Source organism: Phyllostomus discolor, chromosome 13 (genome assembly GCF_004126475.2).
Source record: "Phyllostomus discolor isolate MPI-MPIP mPhyDis1 chromosome 13, mPhyDis1.pri.v3, whole genome shotgun sequence".
Lineage (NCBI taxonomy): Eukaryota > Metazoa > Chordata > Mammalia > Chiroptera > Phyllostomidae > Phyllostomus > Phyllostomus discolor.
Window position 1 is genome coordinate 26,836,558 of NC_040915.2, and position 21,349 is coordinate 26,857,906.

Below are 21,349 nucleotides of genomic sequence, written 5' to 3' on the forward strand. Positions count from 1 at the left end.
AGAATTCAAGATGCTTGTAGTTCCAAGGGCAAGGGCAGGGGGACGAGGGGGGCCTTTGCCTTGTGCCAGCTCAGCACCCCTCCACCGCCCTCCCTGAGGGTCCTTTCAACCAAGCTGGTGGGGGGTCTCGGCACCCTTATTCACACACGACAGGCCTTTCTAAGCCTATGGCAAGTCTCCTTCCTCCCACCCAAACCTCCGGTGTCCCCTGCATCAGGGGCAGTCCCCAGCACAGCCAGGTAATCAGGCAGGGTCAACACAATGCTGAGCAGAGAACTGACGAACTCCCGCCAATTTGGTCAGTGGGTTCAGCCCACACTCATCAGCAGGGGCCTGAAGACATCCCATGGGATGTCCAGAATTTTTAAAAAAAAATCTAAGCAGTATTTTGGTACCTGGCATGATGTGTGAGATTCCCTAGATGAAACCTCCACTAGGGCCGCATTGAGAGTTACGAAGCAGAGCTAGCTGGTGTGCTAGTCTGTAGCTAGCAGCTCTCCCGACTCCGGAGCCCAGGCTGCAGACTCCAGCGCCCCGGGAGCCCAGGCTGGGCCCAAGTGCCCGGGGGGGGGGGGGGCGGGGGGGGGGGGGGCGGGGGACTCTGCCAAGGCAAATGCCGCCGTGCAGGAACCCGAATTATTTCAAGGAAAGATAAACATGTGGATTTAAATAAATTAATAGCTCCGTTTATAAAGGTTAGCCATAATTAACATTAAAATCAAACCAACACACCTATCTGAGGGTCTGTAGGGGTGGCTTTGGTCAGCCCACGCGCCCTCGCCTTTCCCGCACTGGCCCGACTTCGCTGAGACCTCACGAAAGGCACGGGACCGCTCTCCAGACCAAGGGTCCACAGGTACTGCACCCAGAATGTTGCCTATCACGTTTGGGGGTTACAGCTCGCTACATCTCACCACGACTTCCTCAAGTGCAGGAGCAAGGCCCTTGCTGCTGAGTAAATGTGGGGGAAAGGTCACTGTTCATGGCCTCTGAGCGCCCACGCTCCTAAAAAGGCCTTTTCATGAACAAACCTCGCGGCAGGGCGGCAGGGAGGCGCCCGGAGCGGTGGCGAGCTGCTTTGCTTGCGTCTGTGCTGCAGTCCTCACTCAGCAGCACCTCCCTGGGCAGGAGGGACGGGCGTCTGCAGCTGGCACGTGGGCCTGCCCCGGCCGGGCCCAGGACACTCTGAGACAGCCCCAAGTGCCAAGTTGTCACACGGCCGAGGTGACTGCCACCTTCCTCGGCAGCTGCGTGACCATGTCCTGTGACAGAAGCTTGGAAGACTACTGGTGTGAAAGGCTATGCTGTTTTCAAGTAGCGGGATACAAAATCAATACTCAGAAATTGATGACATTTTTATACACTACTAATGAACTATCAGAAAGAGAAACTAAGAAAACAAACCCATTTACCATTGCAAAAAAAAAAAAAAGCTACCTAGGAATACATTAACCAAGAAGGTAAAAGACCTGTACTTGGAAAACTACAGGACACTGAAAAAAGAAGTTGAGGAAGATACAAATAAGTGGAAGCACATACCGCGTTCATGGATTAGAATTAACACCATTAAAACAACCGTACCACCCAAAGCAATCTATAGATTCAATACAATTCCTATTCAAATACCAGTGGCATAGTTCACAGATCTAGGACAAATACTTCAAAAATTTGTGTGGAACCATCAAAGACCGCACAGAGCCTCAGCAGCCCTGAGAAAGCAGAGCAGGAGGGATCACAACACCTGGTGTCCAACTGCACGACACGGCCACTGTCACCAAGACAGCCTGGCACTGGCATAAGAACAGACTCATGGGCCAGTGGGACAGAACAGAAGGCCCAGACATAAACCCGTGTCCCTGTGGTCAGTTATTCGACAAAGAAGCACGAGCATACAACAGGGTAAAAAATAGCCTCTTCAATAAACGATGTTGGGAGAACTGGACAACTACATACAGAAAACTGAAACTAGACCACCAGCTTACACCATGCACCAGAATAAATTCAAAATGGATAAAAGACTTAAATATAAGTTGTGATATTATAAAAATCCCAGAGGAAAACAGAGGCAGTAAAATTTCAGATTATCTTGTGGAGCAGTATTTTTGCCAATATATCTCCTAGGGCAAGGGAAACAAAGGAAAAAATAAATATGACTACATCTAATCAAAAAGCTTCTACACAGCTAAAGGAACCAGCATCAAAATGAAAAGGGAACGCACCGTGTGGGAGAACACATTTGCCAACAAAACATCAGGCAATGTTTTAATCTCCACAATATATAAAGAACTTCTAGGACTCAACACCAGGAAGACAAACAATCCAATTTAAAAATGGGCAAAGGACCTGAATAGACATTTCTTCGAGGAGGACATACAGAGGGCCCACCGACATATGAAACAATGTCCAACTTCACTAGCCATCAGAGAGATGCAAATCAAAACCACAACGAGGTATCATCTCACACCTGTCAGAATGGCCATCATTAATAAATCAACAAACAAGTGTTGGCGAAGATGTGGAGAAATGGGAACCCTTACGCACTGTTGGTGGGAATGCATATTGGTGCAGCCACTGTGGAAAACAGTATGGAGTTTCCTCAAAAATTCAAAGTAGAACTGCCTTAGTACCCAACAATTCCACTTCTGGGAATATACCCTAATAATCCCGAAGCACCAATTCAAAAGAATATATGCACCCCTATGTTCAGAGCAGCATTATTTACCATAGCCAAGATTTGGATGCAGCCTAAGTGCCCATCACTAGATGAGTGGCTTAAAAAACTCTGGTACATTTATACAATGGAATACTACAGAGCGGGAGAGAAAGAAGGAATTCTTACCTTTTGTGACAGCATGGGTGGAACGGAAACTAGTATGCTAAGTGAACTAAGCCAATGGTGAAAGACAAATACCACATCATCTCACTAATAACTGGACCTTAATGAACAAAATACAAAACTAAAGAGCAAACATAGAAGCAGAAGGCTAGAAACATGGAACAGACTGACAGCTGCCAGGGGTGGGGAAAAGGAGGAAACTGGTTGAAAGAAGGAGGAGGGGTTAGTCAAAGAACAGGGCCCATGGGCGTGGCCAACAGTGTGGGGATTGACGTGGGAGTGGGGGCCGGCTGGGTGGGGGGCGCAGAGGAGGCAAGTTGGGATGACTGTACTCGCACACACAATAACGTACTTTTTTTTTTTTTTTTAAAAAGGCAGTGCTTCCATCAGTACAGTTCCCATATTTTGGGAAGAATAAGACAAAAATGGGAAGTTCTGCAGAGCTGGGGGACTTTGGAGCGACGGGGTGGAATGTGGCCTTCCTCAAGACACCCCATGAGTAAGAGTTGTGAGCCAGCCAGGAACAGAGTGAGGGAAGACCCTGCACAGATTGAACAAACATGTGCATCAAGAAAAAGACAATTCTACAGGACTCGCTACTGGGCGGCATGGCTGTCCAGTCACGTGGGGCTGGCCAGCCTGGGTCTCACCGAAGTGTGTAAAGAAAAGAAGTCAGTGTATGGGTACTCTGGCCTGTTGTTGTTCGTTTCCTCTGTACTGACTATCAACGAGATGGTCAGGGTTAAAATCACCGCACCGGGGCAGGAACCAATGGCATGGTGACAGCCTTCTCAGGGCTGCCGTCTCTTGATTAAAGAAGTCCTCTGAGGCCTGAAACTGCGGAGACTCCTTGCTCCAGGGGACCTCAACTTTAGGAAAAGCCGGGGGGGTCTCTATGACAGCATGCTAGGTGACTCAGGTCTGACCCATGAGAACAGACTCACTCGGGGATTCTAGAATCAGGATCCATCAATGAACTCATCTAGAAAAGAATGGAAGGTTTCTCTGCATTTTCTCTTTTAAGCCCCAAACAGAACACAGCTGCATTTCCCAGCTTTTTTGAATGGATGTTCATTGGTCTTCACATTTGGCAGAAGGTTCTGTGGGCGAAGAGGTTCAGAAGAGTAGATGGAGCAGCAAATGGAATAGTCTCCCCTGGTTAACTGCAGGGGTCTCGGGGCCTTGAGTCAGCTCAGGTGCACTGTGGGTGACCTCCAAGACAGTGTCAGTGAGCACCACCGTCCGGATTTGTTTGACCACAACATTTTTTTTAACACAGCACCTGGGAAGACTCCAGAAGTGCTGAGATCAAGAGTTGCTTCGTCCTAAAAAGAACTACTCAAGACAAAAGGTAAGCTGTCAAAGGTTTCACCTACCTGAAGAGAATGCCAGGTGGGATCAGAGTAGAAACTATGAAGTATAATATATATGCAAAGAACGGAGTGTATGACTTTAAATTAAGGACTTCCTTGCTCAACGTTATCGCTGCTTCCTGGCCTACTGGTTGCTGCTCGTGACTCTTCTCAGGTTACCCTTAGTCCTTCTGCTTAGATGCCCCTTCCTGGCCCTCCATCCCCCTGGCCCTGAGCCCTAGGTCCAGTTCAAAGGCAACCCTCTCCCTGAGGCTGTTCTGAATTCCCCCTCGTCTTCCCCTCTGAACTCCCACAGCTTGGCGCCCAGCGTCTCCCAGACAGACCTTCCCTCTTTACTGAGCTGCTGCACTTCTCGTAATACGGGGAAAGTGTCCAAGGTCAGGATCCTATTGTCTACGTGGGCCTGGCCGGGTGGCTTGAGTCTAGTGTGGCCACAGAGCCTGAGGGCTTGCCTGGGGCCGGTGTGGCTGGGCCTCCACCCCAGGCTCCCCTACTTGCCAGCTGTGTGACTCTGGATGAGCCATCTTGGTTCAAGTCTCGGTTTCTGCAACGGTAAAATGGGGACAATAAATAGCCCACACCACAGGGCGGGTGGGAGGCCCAGATAACGCCGAAGCCGGGCAGGGAAGAAGCCTTCCCACGTCAGGGGCTGTGAGCATCATCATTGCTGTCCTGAGACTGCAACGCTGCCTTCTGGGGGAGTGACCAGGCATGCAGTCGCTCATGTCCCCGGGGGAGGGAGGGAGGCCCAGGGCCCCGGGCAGGAGCTCCCTGGAACTAGTGGTGCAGCGCATCTGCGGCTGCCAGGAGCGTGCGCAGGGCGTGCGCCGGGGCCCTGCCAGGGGAGTGTCATGGTTGGGCGTGGAGCGGGCAGGGGGCAGGAAGAAGGAAGGTGCCAAAATTGACTTTGATTTCTCTACTCATACCTCCTCCACTGCCACTCCCCAAAACTAGGGACCTTCGGTCTTGGACAGTGTCGGAAAACCAAGAACCACCAGAAAGACGCTGCCGGACACGTGCTCCATCAGAAGAAGGAAAGGGGAGCGTTGTCCACGACAGCAGATCCCGGCAGCGTGTTCCTGGGGGAGCCCCAGACGCCCCATGCCCCGCAGCTGCGTGTTAGAAAGGGGGCGGGGGCACGGCTGGTAATCAGGAGCGGGGCATAACCCGGGCTGTTGGGATCTGTACAGACTTGGGTGAGAAATGCCCTGGGGACTGACAAGTGCACGGACTTTGCATGTGTCCCCGTCTTACAGCCATGTCGACACTACTCACACACACCCCCCAGCACGCCCAGATGTTCCCTAAAGCCAGGAGGTTCTGAAGTCAGGGCCGGCTGACTCCCTGCTTTCTGCCCTTTCTCCCTCCTCAGGGGGGCTGCTCGCTTTGGACACTGCTGGCCGGTGATGCGACCGCTGACCTTCCCAGGGGCTTTTCTCTTCTTTCACTGTTTCTTTTTATCCTCACCCAAGGACTTTTTGTTTGTTTGTTTTCATTGCTTTTAGAGAGAGATGGAAGGAGAGAGAGGTAAGGAGAAAGAGAAACATCGACTCCAGAGAAAGGCACCAAAAAAATGCCTCCCACACGTGCCCAGACCAGGATCGCACATGCTGGCGCAGGGACCAGGGGTTGCCACGCCACCGAGGCACGTGCCCTGACTGGGAACTCAACACGCCACCGCCCAGCCACAGGATGATGTTCCCACCAGCTGAGCCACACCGGCCAGGCCCACGTCTTGCCCAGCACTGCCTCTCGCCTCTCAGCGGCTGTTCCTGACGGCTAATCTGTGCTCAGCAAAGACGGCGATGGGCGGCCCAAAGACAGCAGACTTCTGCCTCCCGTATGTTTTGTCCTTATTTAAAACTCACTATGAGTTATGTCCACTTAAGCATTATATCCCTCGTTTGCTAGCTGGAGGTATCAGGAGGGGGACAAGGCATTATTTTTAGCTCAAGTGAGACTTGCAGGAATGGGTGAGACCCCGCTGTGGAGGTGGGCATCTCCTAACAGGGACAGCACTGCCTGGGACGTGGGTGCAGTCCCACGGGCAGATTGTCTCCCTCTTCCCTCTGAGAGGACGGCTTCGCCCGTGCGTGCTCGAGGGAGGGGCGTAGGTACGCTCCGCTGGGTGCGGCCTTTGGCTGTGCGGGGCAGACCTGCGAGCAGGCTTCTCAGGAACAGTGTGCCTTGCCCTTCCGCAGTTAAGACGGGCATAGTGACCAGGAGCTCAGGTTCTGCAGTCACCAGGTGTGGATTCCCACCAGCACTAGCTGTGTGACCTTGAGTGAGCTGGGCCTTCGTTTCCCCGTCTATAAAAGGGAGATGGTACTGACCTCATAGGGCTTTCAGGAGCATCGATATAAGGTTACACCAACATAAAGCGTGCGGCACAGAGTACATGTGTGTATACGTGTAAATAAAAATACATGAACTTATCCACTAGAAACAGGGCTGAGAAGTCCCAAACAAGCCTGTGGGCCATTCCTTAGTGAAGGTGAGCGTGCCAGCCACTGAAGGAAGGCACCTGGGGAGCTGTGTAGGCCAGGGGTTGGGGGCACGGACCCTGCTGGCTTGACATTCGTGCCCACCGTTGACTGGCTGGGCCTGTGGGCAGGTGTTTGCTGCCCTCTGCACCACGGAGAGGCCAGCAGTCCTCCTGCTTCGTCAGGAAGTGGGGCGGGTAAAGATGCAGCGTGCTCAGTCTTGAGCACGGTTTCCTCTCCGGGGCTCAAAAAATGGCAGCAGATGATCTTATTGATGCTGTTTCCCTGCCAGCTGTCTTAGGAATCTGGACACATCCTTCCCCCGCCCCCGCCCCAGTAATAAAGTGCTTGGGAGATGGAAAGAGGTGGATGTTTGAGCCTGAGTTTCCAGTCGGCTTCTGCCACACCAGCTGTCGGAAGCCGTGTACTCTGATCGCCTCCCGACACTTTCATTTTCTCGTCTCCGCAGCAGGGGCTGCAAGCACCTCTCACTGCCTGGGCGCTGCTGCGGGAGCGCGAATGAGGTCGTGCGGGTTGACCCCACCCCACAATGCCAGCACGCAAGCAGAATGTGAGAAATGCCGGGCCCGTTTTAAAAGTGGGTTGCTTTTTTTTCTCAGTGAACAAAAACGTCACGTCCACTCTTGGTGACCATTGTTTTCTTCTATATTCCACGAGGGGGAAGAGAAGGGACCATCTGACTAGGAACCCGAATACTATGGCGGACAGAAGAAAGTCTGGGGCGTCCACCAGGCCCTAAGGTCAGGCTCCGATCAGGCAGTGGCTCCCCGCGCCCCGTGCTCAGCCACACACACGTTCACCCCGACACAGCCAACAGGAAGGGAAGGTTGAGAGACCTACTTCAGGAGAAGGCCAGTCCCGGGAGAGACCCTGCAGTGGAGAACTTGCTAGAGTCCACAAAAGACTGGTCTGCTCATGGCAACCACGGGGAGTGAGAGAGGAGAAAAGAGAAACGATGGCATTAGTGAGCGCCAACAGTATTCTGAAGCAAACCTGGGGCCTGAGCAGAACTGCTGCAGTCGGAAGGAGGGCTGCTCAGGCCACAGCAGCAGAGGGGGGACAGGCAGGGCCGGGGGCCAGGGCCAAGGAGAGCGAGCACAAAAGAGCCCAACAGACGAGGGCAGAGAGAAGCAGGCAGGCCCAAGCTGGCCCCTGGGCAGCAGAGAGGCATCTGTTTTGGGCCCTGGGAGGGTGGAGTCAGGGCATCTGGTTGGCCTGCTGGGGCCTGGGGCTTACCTTGCAGGCTGTTCCCATTGGTGCTGGTGCAGGTGGGAGGCGGAGAGGTCTGGGGTCTGACGACAGGTGCGAAAGCACTCTTCTGTTTCACGGCGGAGACCATGTTGGCTGGTGAGAAGGAGAAGATGCCAGAGGAGCTGCTGCAGTTGGAGGGGAGGCTTGTGGAAGAGGCCATGGTGGGGCTGGATGGCACAACTGGGAGGGGCAATGGGAAAGCAGAAGTCAGCTCCTCCCATGGCATCCCAGCGCAGCAAGGGGGCTCGGCCCCGCCCCTCCGCCCACCTCCCTGCTCAGGCCTCCCCTGCAGCCCGAGCCTTCCCTGAATGCTGGTCTGCTTTCATCATTTGGTACTTGGCATGTGCTACCTTTTTTTGGTGGCAATCTCCTGTGTGTTTATTGCGGGTCTACTATGTCCCGGGAGCATGCTGGGCACTAAGGCGCCCCAGGCCAGGAAACACAGTGCTCTTACAAGGGAGAGAGTAGCACAAAATAGCAACAACAGTGAACGTGGCAAATTCTGGAGGCAGAGAAGGGAAACCAGAGAAGGCTTCCCAGAGGAGGTATCAGGAAAAGCACTCTAGGTAGGGCCTAATTTAAGGTTCTAGCAAGGAGGTGGGGGTATTAGATAGGAGGCCAGCCTGAGACGGCCTGGTCCCCATGGAATGAGAGGCATGAGGAGGGAGGGGGACTGGAGGCGACACCTGGATTCCAGCCGAAGGCCCTGGCAGCTGGTGGTGTGTGTGTTCCTTCTCTCCCCACGAGGCTGCGAGCTCCTTAAGGCCATGAGTGCCTCTGAGTGCTCCCCAGCACAGAGGTGGGCGGGTAGGAAGCAAAGCGGATCAACAGACCAGCACATGCAACCTCTGCGGCTGATGCAGAACTACAAGTCAGAGTTGCAAATTGCTTCTAGCTCCCACGGAGCGGAAGATTCATGCTTGTGAATTAATAAGCAGTAGGGTAGGAGCCTTGTGTAAACACTCCCAGTCTGGTGGGAGTGGGGATGTGGATTTCCAGTGATGGGAGAATCAACTTCGGCAATTTGCAGAAAGGACACCTGGGTGCTTGCGGATGTGAAAGAGCCAGGGAGACGCACCTTCTCCACCAGCCACGGTGCATGCGGCCTGGCTCTTCACCTTTCGCGGGTTGCTAACAACCTGATTACTTTAGGAGACAGATTTTGCACACACCGAGTCCTCTACACTCCAGACTAGAGTTTTCAGCCACTCACCTTCTGTCCTGGTCATCTCCTGGGGAACCGTATCAATGCTGCCCAGTGGCCCCCGGGCACTTCATTCAAGTTCTAGGTACCTCCTACGTTATGACCATTCTAGATTGCTTTCTCACTCACAAGAATCCTCACCTCTTTTTCCTCTTATGCCATTGGCCAGGCAAGCTTAAATTGGGGCCTATTACATCCTTTTGACACCTGAGCAAACTGAAACTCAGAACACAGTTGGGTGAGCTGCCCCAGGACCACGGCTAGAATGGGCAGCGGGAAGCAAGCCCCCACTCGGTGCTTTCTGCCACACTGCCCTGCGAGGGGAAAAGAGCGCCAGGGGAGAAGCACTCCCCCCCTCCCAGGAGCCCACCAAGGTCCCAAAGGCTGTCTAGGTGTCCTTGCCACTGGCCTGATGACTTTGGAAAGTTAAGGAAGTGGGAATCACATCAGCCACCGGCAGCGACCGCTGTCGGAGGAGACGACCCCCGGCGATCCGTCCTCAGCGGTGCACAGTCGAAGCCCACCCACGGCGCTGTGAAGCAGAACACACCGGGCTGCCATCCTCGGGGGGGCTTGCCCAAACATCGTCTCAACTGCACTTCTCCTTTCAATGAGACCAGCGTTTCCATACATCTCTTAGGGTGGGTGAATGTGAAAACACGCTCGATAATAATGCCCACTTAAGTTGCATGCCTCCTGCGCCGGAGGTTTGATTTTTGAATATTCGTTGACTTGAAATCCTGCTGGTTCACTGAGGAAGGCAATTAATCTCCCCCGGCAAATGTGGCTGTGATGTGTGGGTAGAGGTGGGGAGTCTGGTGGGGGTGGCAAACCCGGGGTGGGGTGGGGTGTAATACGTCCACGCAGTTCCATTTGTTGTAACATCATTAGTTATCGGCCACCACACCAGAAAGTGGGCCCACCAGTGGAATGTCTTATTTTTTTTATTCCGTGAGAGATTTTTTCAACATGAACAGTTTATGAATAATTAAATATTATGGAGGCAAAAATTTCAAATCAGCTGGGCCCTGTGTTTATTGTTTTATTTGCATTTATGCAGATGAAACTGTCCCATCTGAGAGCCTATTTGAGGATTTAATACTATATTTGTGAGCACCGAGGAAATCAATTAATGGAAATTAAACGTTCGAAGTTTCACAGGCTGACAAATGCAATCTCAGACCGAAGTTGCCGGGTGTCTGCACGGGCCCAAGAAGACAGAGCAATCCAAGCCCTTAAATTGAATTGCTACCATATAGCAATTAGTTTATTGATTTAATTAAGAATGCCACCTTTTAATTTTCAGGGCATGATTGAAACATTTTCTGACTGAGGAGATGGGAGACCCCTGAAATGATGGCTCTACGAGAAACGATCCTCCCACGAAGCAAACTCTGGGCAGGACTGGCCCCAAACGCCGACTCATGAGCAGAAAGACATAATGTGAGCAGGCTATTGGGGGCAAGGGGGGATGGAGTATTTTAAATGTTCAACCAGCTGATGCCAAACAAAGTAGAAATACAAAAATTCAGCTCATGCTCCCATTGCGCATGGAAACTCACCGAGACGCAAAAGGCTCTACGGATTGCTTTCAGAACCAACTTCCTGCAAAGGCCCGGCCTGAGCTTCCCTCGTCCCAGGGATTAGCACTCTCTACCTTTCCTCTACTAGCGACAGCGGTAACTTTCGGTTTTAGCCAAGACTCTCTTTTTTGAAAAAAATCATGAATATCCTTTCACTTAACAACACATTTTCTATCCTTCTCTGAGTGGGTACGAGTTTGGCCGCGTGTCACACGCCAGAAGCGTCACCCACACTGTCCACGCAGAACTCGGCTGTCTGTCTGTGTAGGGATCCTCAGAGGCGGCCGAAGAGACCGCAGAGACACGTGGCCTTTTACATGTTAAGGTGGCAGATCACTGAGGTTCTCCAAGCGCAGTCTAAATGTGGCACCAAAAACGATTTAAACTAAACTTCTTTCAGGGAGATGCGGGCACCAAAGGATATTTCTCGTGTGTGTGTGTGTGTGTGTGTGTGTGTTCATTGTGCCAGAGTGTTGGGGAAAAACAAAGTGTATTTTTCCAATGGCTGTTTTTCTTTAAAACATCCAACACAAAGGGGAAAATTCTTAATTCCAAGCACTAGAGCTGAGGCTCCAGGCCGTTGGCACTGTGCCATGTCACCAGCACCACGCACTACTGCTGTCACCCCGTCGCCGTGGTGGGCACGCAGGCTTAGTGAGTGTGCCGCCCGCGGGCCGGGCACCAGGACGTGCGCACCGCATGCCTTGCTTGGTCAGGGTCTCACAACAGCTCTATGGGGGCAGGGAGGCTAGTTCCTCCCTAGGTTACAGGTGAGAAAGCTGAAGCTTGGAGAGGAGATGAACTTGCCCGGGGTCACCGGTTAGTGACCATCTCCATCTGACTCTGAGCTTGAGATCTTGTGATGATACCACACTGCTGCTTGGAGCTGTGGCGAAGTTCTGGCAGTGAGGGAGGCTTTGGGGGGGATCTGAGCCAGGGAGGGTAGCGACTTCTGCTGGAGACGGTGTTGCCTTCGGTGGCATCCCCGGGTCCGTGCCGGGCAGGGCAGGGGTGCCGCGCACGATGCCCAGTGCTCTGCATGAAAGCGTGCAAGGAGGCAGGACCCACATCTCTACTTACTGGCGTAGGGAGAGTTGGCAGCTGAGCCGTTGAGGAAGGTTGGGGAGCCGCCCAAATTGGACATGGCGGCTGTGCCGTATCCGTTCATGCTCGTGGTGACGGAGTTATAGTTGGTCTGCTGGGGAGTGGTGCTCGGCACGTACCCGTGTGGTGATACGCTGCTTGAATTGCGGGTGAAACCTGAGGGGTGGGGACAAAACCAGGGGTGAGGGTGGTGTCCCAATGGGTGGTAGTCCTGGAAGACTGGGGCAGGGGAGGGCTCTGTTTCCCGGGCCCTCACGGCATCCCGGAGGGAAGGGGTCGGGTGATTGATGGGTGTGGGTTGGTGGCCCGAGCTCTGTGATTAAAATGGGAAGTGAGTACAAGGTGCATTTCTTAGGAGATCATAAATACTTAGCAGGGCCGTGAGAAGTGGCAATGCAGGGCCTATAAATTATCATTTTGGAGCAGAAATAAATCCCAATCTGTGAGCCATACCCTGAAGCTAACAGGTTCCTATTCCCTGGGCGAGGATGATGGGCTCTGGCCCCTGAGGACTTTAATTCCAGCCCTCTCTGCAATCTGTCATTCATGGTTCACGGTGGGAAGCCTAGTGGTGAGAAGGCTCCACACGCCCATCTTCCAGCCCCCTCGACCAGATCACCAGACAGAACAGCTAGAACCAAAATGCTGCAATAGTATCTGATGCATGCAAACTAGGAATCTCCCCCTTTTGGGAAAAAAAATTTTAAGTAAAAATTGTTTGGGGCCAAAGAATTCGGGGGTAGGTAGCTTGAGGTTGGGAAGGGACAGGGAATGGGGGCGGGGAGCAGGCTCCTGACCCTGATTGGTGGCCTGCGACGCCTCGGAGACATTCACGGCCAGCTGTCCACTGAAGGAATTCACGCCCATCATTCCCGCGTGGACTGAAGTGTTGGTGAGGGCCGGGAGCTGGCTGTGGTTGCGGGGGACGCTGTACAGGGCCTCCGCGATGTCGGCTGCTCTTTTCAGAATTATCTCCTGAAACGGAGGCAGACAAGCCCCATTAGCTGCCCCAGTCACTCTCCCGGGAGCCGCACTGCAAGGCCCAGGCGCTCCAGGCTTGCCGGGGCTCACCGACGGTGTTAACGCCCGCACCCCTCTCTGCAAACCTTTGAGTTCAGCCCCATCATCATCATACCCAATCCCAAATGGGGGGACTGAGGGTCCTGGAAGTGAGGACCTCACCCAAAGAGAGGCACCTCTTTAAGGACAGAGCTGGGCTGCAGAGTCCTGCTTGGCTGACTTTGGGAGCCCACTATGGAAGCCTTTCCCCCCGATGACCTTGCAGTCAAGGACGGCACCGTGGGTTTCCCTCCCCCACCCTTCCCCAGTGACACTCAGGGGCTCTGGGGCCACACCTGTCCCCCCACCAGCACACACACACACACACACACACACAGGTGGCTGCAACTCATCCCTCCTGCTGAAGTCCAGGGCAGGTCGTAGAAAACTGCCTGAGTCCCTGAGTGCTGGTGGGACGGCGTCCCCTGGACATTGACTCAGGGGACACAAAAAGGAGGGAACAATTTGTCACACTCCTAGTTTCCTGAGTGACTCGCATCATACACAGGGGCCCACTGTAGGACACAGAGGCAGAGAATTGTATTCCCATCTTGTTATACTTTTCAGAAGAAAGTAAACCCCCCTTTTCCTCCTCAATTTGTTTGAAAACCTGAGAGGAATAAAGCAGAGCAAGAGAAACTCTCTGCCTCCATGGTGAAGTACATTCCCACGGAAGATTTCGTAAGAAAAAGGATCCTGTAGAAGGGGCAATTAAAAAAATTTACCAAAGAAAGAAAACTGGTAACTTCCCAAGTCTCAGTGGTGCCAGCTCTGAACTCACACGAGGGGCTTTTCTATTTATCATGCAATTCTTCCCTGCGCTGAGGAACCCCAGACCCTCGGGCGGACGCGGGAGCCCGCACGGGTTCGAGGCCCCCCACGCTCACCTGGTTGTTGTGCGGCATCCCATACAGCGCCTCCACCAGGTCTGCGGCCCTTTTGAGGATGACCTCCTGTCAGGAAAGAAAACAGGCACAGTCCTCTGAGTGCAGGAGGCAGGGGTCCTGGCCGTGACCACGCTGCAGTTCCGGCCACGCTCTGCGCAGGCGCCGCTCGGCCCCGGAATGGCGCTAAATCACCCACTCGTCCCTGTTCGCACACACACACTGAATCGAGTCGAAGGGGCGCATCGTTGGCGCCGCAAGATAAAATGCGCCCCTCCGTCACCCGCCACAGGCACGACGAAGCACTCATATGTTTATTGCCGAATACAATTGCGAGGTCATTTACTAGACGGCTACAATCGATGCCGTTCAGTGCATGTTATGAATCCCTAAGATGTGTTTATTTTGCACTTAATTGCTTATTCCAGGAACCATGACCTTATCAGGCAGGTCATTTTCAAGGGATTTCCAATCAATCTTCCGCTACTAGAAGCATGTAGCATTAACCTGCTTTTCTCTATCTCCCTGGTGTGGCAGAGCCATGATACGAGGGGGTGGCGCAGTGAGCGCACACACCGGGGCGACGCACCGTCTGTTGCGGGCTCTTGCAGGAGGGTGCTCCACGCCAGTCGCCATGACCGGCACAGGCTCCTTCACAGTGACTCATCCATTTCAGCATTGTTTGTCATTTTCCCGGTTGGCTCATTCCTTCTCCTCCCAGATGTGGGTTCTGCTGTCAGCCCCAGTTGAAGAGAAAAGAGCACCCTCCTTTTCTTTAGGTGGGCTTCCATAGTTTCTTACATTATAGGGCACTCTACAAAAGTGTATGTGGTGGTAATTTTTTTGTTGTTCTAACCAAACCAGTCATTCCCCTCCTCACGGTGCCCCAGTTTTCTGTAGTCACTTACACTGGGAACAGGGAAAGGAAAGCTAAGCTCGATCCGTGTCCCGTGGAGGCTGCTCAGCACACCGAATGGGAGGGCGTGTATGATGATCAGAGGTGGCGGGCAAAAGGTACGTTTACGATTTTTTGCTGCGGGTAAAGTTTCAAGCCTAAGTTTAACTTCAAGTATTTTTACAGAACAGATTGGAGAAGCAGTACTGTTCCACATTCGAATCCTGGAGCTGCCAATCAGGAAATAGGGACATAATTGCACTCATTTGGCCATCGCCACGGCCTCTTCAAAAATTCCGGAACCACTCTTGAAATGACAAGCTTTTAGATACGTATTAGCATCTCTCAATTTTACATTCCCCACAGTCTAAGATAAAATAGTTGTCGTGCTGTAATAGCGACTTGTGGCACATACAATGTCCTAAATCCAAAAATGAGATAGAGGGGTTCTCAGTTCTTACGAAACATTTATGCTCGCTTTACGCGGCCAGAATCCATTTATAAACCCGTTCGGTTATTTTTCATAGCAGGAGTGGAAAGCTTTATAGAATCAATGGGGCTTGAATCAATACATCTGAAATAATTTCTTTATTTTTCTAATGCGGGCTACCAGATAATTCACCAGTCTTTGTTTGCAGTGTTGTCTGACCACAGCAGTGAATAATTTACTATGGTGCCAGCACACCAAACCCAACCCCCAGATCAAGTTCAGCCTCTGCCGCTCACGCTGAAACCTGGTGGCGCTCTCTGGCTCTCTGAAGATAGGAAGACAAAACAGGATCAAGAGAATGTACTTACTAAGATTTTTCTTCTCTGTGTCTATGTTCATTTATTTCATCAAATAAATATTTATGCCACTGTTTGGACTCGACAGAGAAAGTATATTTGTTTTCATTTTGGGAAAAAATAAAATACAAGTCTCCTGTTTGTCAGAAGCAAGAGGAGGTGCAGGTTCCACACTTGCGAACTTCAATCCCGGAACACCACCGCTGCTGAGGACCTAGCATGGGGCCGCTTACGTTAATGAATTTCACAGACCCAGAGATCTGAAAAGCCCAAGATCTTTGAAGTTTTTGTAAACCCGAAAACATGCCAGCTACCTGTGCATGCTATATATTTTAATCTCACACATTTTTGGTGATAGACCATTTCAGTGACTTAATCCACTTCTTTCTTTTTCTCTTTATGGCGATACCCAGAGCTCTCATCGCCACTAATCCTTTGAAAATGAAACACCTGAATCTTGTTTCCTAAGGTTGACCCCCTCTTTGGTCCGTGAAGCGGGGCTGCGCTCTCCCACCAGGGTCACGGCCACCCGGGGGGTCACCGGCCCAGCACCGCCTCACACCCGAGGACAGCAGTGCCCCTCCCCCCGGGTGCTATCTCCCCCATTTCAAAACGCCCTCCCGTACGGCATCGACGTGGGGGGTTGCAGGATGGATGCCCCACGTTTGGTTCTGCTCGGCCAGCGTGGTCTAGCGCCATTCATTATTTCCGCAGACGGGGAGTGGGGGAGGAAATGCCCGGGTCCTCTCTGCGAGGCAGCGCCACGGACCTGCGAGGCGCTCGGATTTCGGTGACCAGAAAATTGCTCTCGCCTCCGTGTCATTCGGCGCCCGGTGAACTAGCCCCCAAGCGTGTTTGTGTTGGGGATCTAATATATTGCCTTTCAATCAGAGCTGAGAGCCACTGAACACACAGACAGAACATGACGAGCAGGTCAGGAAAGCAATAAAGATTTTACAGAGCTGTCCAAGGTGCTAAATTTACTCAATAATGGGTTTGGCACCATAGTGTTAACCTCTCATTTACTACCAGTTTGAGGGACTAAATTGAAGTAGCTGACTTCATTTACCTTGAAATGTATATTTTATGACATTATGTAAGTAGATTGAAAGGGCAGTGCAGTTTTAACAATTTAAAGGCTAAAGCATGTTTAAGATGAAACTTGAATATTTATTGTATATTGCACTTAAAGTATATAGAATGTTAAAATGTATTGATTAAATTTGTAAAAGGCATTATAAAAATGACAGGTAGTATAAAAGATGTATGCCTTTTAAAATCAAATTGATAGTATATGCTATCTTCTCTGTGGTCACCAGTGTAATTTTTTTGCAGTTTTATATGGTAATTTGAAAAATCTGTAATTTCACATTAGGAAATGATTGAGCCTGGGATGTGAAAAAAAAAAAAAGAAAGAAATTTCCCATCAGGGGAAGAGCTGGATGTTTCATATAATCTTTTGTCTCTGAAAGTGTTCCTAAAGTCTTATGTTTTGTGGCATTAGGAGGGAGCATAGTATAAGGATCCCTTCCACTCTAATGTGCAATTTTAATATTTCTGAAAAGAAAGAGCACTTGACTGGTACTAATATCTAATTTTTCAAGGCATTTATTTGTCAGGAGAGATTTCCTCTTCTTTTCATAATGTTTAAAACATCTCCCTGCTTGCAGTTTAAAACATGAGGGTAGAGATTAGATTCTTCCAAGATAATTAATCCTATCCTTGGATTTAAAAAAAAACATATCCCATTGGGGAATTAAGAAGACAAATATTAGTATCCTAAATATCGAGAACCTGGAGAGTCTCCTCACAGAGCTAATGCTCGCTCTCAACCCACATCCTGAGTCAGACTGTTTTTCCTTTCATGGCCTTGGTTCTCCTCTCTATTAAAGAAACAAAGGGAGTTTACTCCTTAAAAACAACAATTTTTCACTGATTTATTCCCTCTCACAATTAAAACCTGGTCTCACCTGTCCTGCCATGGCCATCGGTGGATAAGTGAGTGAGTGGGGGTCTGAAGAGAAAAAGACGACTAAGCCAGACTTCACCTAGGAGTTTGCAGAAATGCTGAGACGGCTGCTGGACAGACAGGTTCCCAGAAGCAGCCCCAGTGTAACTGTTCTGGGTCTTACTTCTGTTCTGGAGCCCTTATTAGAAGAACGCTGAGTGGGGTATAAACACAGAGGTGAGGGTCAGCTTTACTTCCTACGCTGCAGCCCAATCAATGGGCAAATCATGGGTGAGCTTCCTGTTGTCCCCATAGCACAGACCAATATCACTGAATCTTTCAAGGCGCACTGTCTTCCCAGAATCAAGGTACAGGGTTCTACCGGGATTGTCCAGATTCTACCCCCTTGCCCAGCCTGTCACCCTACACACACGAAGAACTGCTCTCTATTCTGGCCATGCCAGCTCTTCCCAGCCCAGAAGTCGAGTGCAGGGCCCCTCCCCACCTCCACACATCCCCTCCTCCTGCCTTTCCTTCCCCTGGAATGCTGACTCCAACCTCGACAATGCCTTCCCACCCTCTAAAGGTGGTGGTAGCAGTGGTACAGTAACGAAAATGATAACTACGGTCTATTGAAGGTGGGGCATCAACTTATTCAGTCTTCACAGAGAGCCTCTTACGGTGTTGTCTGTATCACCGTTTGGCAGATGACGAAACGGAGGCTCAGAGAAGCCAGCCAGCTTCCCCTGAGCTCACACCACTGACAAGTGGCTGAGCAGGGACTCAACCTCAGGCCCGTGAGACGTCAGAGCCTGAGCTGCTGAGAATGACGCTATCCTGTCAGAATCAATTCCGCCTTCGCTGGTAGCCCAGCTCCTAATCTCGCTCAGCCTCTGAAAAATGGTGCTGACCGTACCACCCAGCAGAGCAGGGCAGAGCAGAGCAGAGCAGAGCTGTCAGTGCCATTGGGTGCCTTTGCTCTGATCCTATGCCTGTTAGTGCTCACTCTCCACATCAGGCTATAGGTTCAAGGCCAGGGAGGTGTCTTACTCCCCTTCTCTAAGCCCCCAGCATGAGGTTTTCCAAATCAAGAGCCCTGAGAAATTCTTGTTGAAGAGTTTATTCTAAGATAGTCACTGATTTTTAGAAGTGCACGCTTAATTTACATGATGAAATGACAAAGTCACATATTTAGCCTAGTTTATAAAAGTGGAAGACTTAAATTTGGTGCTCCATTGGGCTCTAGACTTTTCAGTCCAATATGTAAATTCCCAAAGGTTAAGTCTTGATCACTGTGGGGACTTCGATGCTCCCCCGCTTTTATGAATTCACTCTGTCACTCCTGCTGGTTTGTGCTTACATTTTAATTTTGTGATTAATAAAATGAATCATGTTGGGCACAGACATTATGTCGAGTTATGGGCTCCTAGCAACAGGAGGTTGGTCTTGGTGAACATTAGCCTTTTATTACCTGTACTCCTAGACCCTTAGAAATACGTAGGTATTTGCACGCTCTCGGGAGCCAGGCATCGCATGTCTGATATGCAGATGCGGTTAGTTCATCTCCCCTTCTGTTTCCTGACAGTGGAGCCTCTGAGGACGACTTACCTTCCACGGAGGTCTTCTCATCAGTGCCTGACCTCACGTGTGCGGCTAATAAGCTCATATCCACTTCCCAGGCTTCCAGGAGGAAGGGGAGGAGTATCTAATTGTCTAATACTGAGGCCATGCAGACACCCAATTCACTGTCCTGTGCAATTCAAACCCAGGTGCGCAGGGGAGATGGCCTCCATTTCCTCTCATTCAGCGCTCCCGTGGGCCAGCTCGCAAAGCCAGATGGACACCCGTCTACCGATACAACGTCAATTGCGAGTTTCAGAATCCAATTTTGAGACTCTGGGAACCCCCTCATAAAATTAAGGTCTGGGGATGCTTCGGTAATTCGAAAGAACAATCTGTGCCTTGCTTTCTGCCCCCTCGAGTGGGAAAGAATGTTTTGCAGAAAACAGAAGTTAAACTACCGTCATCCGAGTCAAGTTGACTTGGGTGATACTGAGAAAGAAGACCAATACTTCTCTGTCGCGGCACCTTTTTCTGACACCCATTTATCACCGATCTGCTCTGCCTTATCAGGGGAGTCAAAACGCAGTGGGTGCAGATATCAGCGACAGAAAACGAGGTTGCAAAATCACTCCCCATTTAAAGATGATAAGCAGCCACGAATGAAATCAGCATTGATTTCACTCTCCCCTGCTCACCTCGAGGCTTACGATGGGGTCCAGATTTTGAGCAGTACATTCAGATCATTCGTCCCCAGGTTCTAGCCCCTGCCCTGCCTGCTTCCGAACGTCCGGGTGACACTCCAGATGGGACATCCCAAAAACCAAAACCTTCCCCAGAAGGGCCCACTCCCTGCAGAGCTGGCCATGCAAAGCCATGACTACGGCTTGTACTGAGAGGCACTCCTGCGGGGGGCACTTTTACGTCCCCACTTCCTTTGTGTTTACTCAGCCAAACGGAAAATTCCACGATGGTAGACTTTGCATTCTAAAAAATCACATAATGAGGGCAGCGAGGGACTGAGCAAAACAAACCAAAATAATCCTTGAGCCCTGTTTAGTTTCCGATCCTCCGAGGCATTCCTCGAATTTTTCATTTTTCTGGCAATATGAACTTGAAGCAGGGCTCGCCGCAGAGATCATCGGGAACCTTCCGTGTCACCCTTTAAACGCTCCTTCCTCAGAAGCCCTGTGACCGGGAAGAGTCACTCACACTTCGCGTGGATATAATTAAACACGTTTCTGTGGAAAGGGGCATTCTCGTTATGGCTAAAGACCACTTTAGAGTGAATTGAAATGGAAAGGCGGGGGGCCCAGGCAAGGGGTAGGTAGCAAGTGGTTGTTTCCAGGGAGGCATAAAGTGGCAAATGTGTAACAATTACGTTTTACGGCCCCATATTCTAAAGACTTCTGAGTATTTTATGATATAGGAAGCGTTCATCGAAACGTACTGAGTGTTCTGAAGCCCGCTCATCGCCCAGAGTCTTTCAAGAAAAATAAAATTCAAGCTGCAATCAGAATCTGCAGAGAGCAAAGGAATGAAATACTTGGAAGGGGTCTGCTGGTGCTCGTACAAGAGGCATGGAAAGCATGCTAGTCTAAAGGAAATGCAGGGGCCACTTCTCGACCTCCTGTAATTTTAAAGTAGATTTCTTGTTCAGGTTAGATGAGAGCCCCCACGCCCCACACCACGCCTCACATGCATAACAATGTATCATCGGGCTGGAGGCCCCGCAAAAAGCTTTGCCTTTGTTACACCGTGGTACCGAAGACCCCTGAACCACATGAAATTAAAGCAGGTTGTGAGCTAACGTGGTGATAGCCACGTAAGACATGCTAACTTACATGATTGACTTTTACAGTGGAAAGAAAAAGGCTGTTTGCAAGCAGCTGTTATTGCCTCAATGGCAAAAAAAAATCAATGAAAGTGAAATGAACAAGAGATTTTGTCTGAGTTGCAGTTAATACCACTGAAGAGCTATGGATATTAAAAGGTCAACAAATAAATTAGCCAGAGTGTTATGAAATGAATGATTCGGCTTATAATTTTATTGAGTGAAAATTGTTCGCTGCCTATTAGACCAGGTAATTTTTATCTGGTGCCTCAATTACTGTTCCGTAAGCAATAATACAGTTGTAAGAGCTGTTGGTTCGATCGCGTGACCTCTGCGAAGCCGCTAGGACAGCTGACTTCACTGTGATGGATAACAGCTCGGCCTCCACCAGGGGCCACACCTCCCTCTCCTGCAAGGGGATCTCATAAAAGAAACATTACGGCTTGATGCATTTTACCAAAATGTTCGACTTTTCAAGTGTCAGCAGTTAGGTATAAATAGTGAAACCAGGTATTCCTGAGAAAGAGT

The 21,349-nt window shown here is 50.7% G+C and overlaps 1 protein-coding gene and 1 long non-coding RNA gene across 9 annotated transcripts in view; one reads left to right on the top strand and one right to left on the bottom strand.

Annotated features, from left to right (window-relative positions):
* The window catches only part of LOC118497989, a 199,733-nt gene extending 194,431 nt beyond the window's left edge, over window positions 1-5,302 (top strand). The window contains exon 3 of the long non-coding RNA XR_004900517.1: window positions 4,116-5,302. This is a non-coding gene — a long non-coding RNA (uncharacterized LOC118497989). The remainder of the gene's footprint in view (window positions 1-4,115) is intronic.
* EBF1 (EBF transcription factor 1) overlaps window positions 1-21,349 on the bottom strand; it is a 378,944-nt gene that overhangs the window by 5,121 nt on the left and 352,474 nt on the right. For 4 of the 8 annotated variants that reach the window (XM_028527294.2, XM_036014447.1, XM_036014446.1 and 1 more), the window contains exons 12-16: window positions 13,802-13,867; window positions 12,653-12,830; window positions 11,832-12,011; window positions 7,950-8,144; window positions 7,554-7,622 (exon numbers count right to left, since the gene is read on the bottom strand). In XM_028527294.2, coding sequence (XP_028383095.1) covers window positions 7,555-7,622; window positions 7,950-8,144; window positions 11,832-12,011; window positions 12,653-12,830; window positions 13,802-13,867 — 687 coding nt within the window. In that variant the 3' untranslated portion in view covers window position 7,554. The remainder of the gene's footprint in view (window positions 1-7,553; window positions 7,623-7,949; window positions 8,145-11,831; window positions 12,012-12,652; window positions 12,831-13,801; window positions 13,868-21,349) is intronic. The other 4 variants (XM_028527296.2, XM_028527295.2, XM_028527298.2 and 1 more) reach the window with 1 other exon arrangement.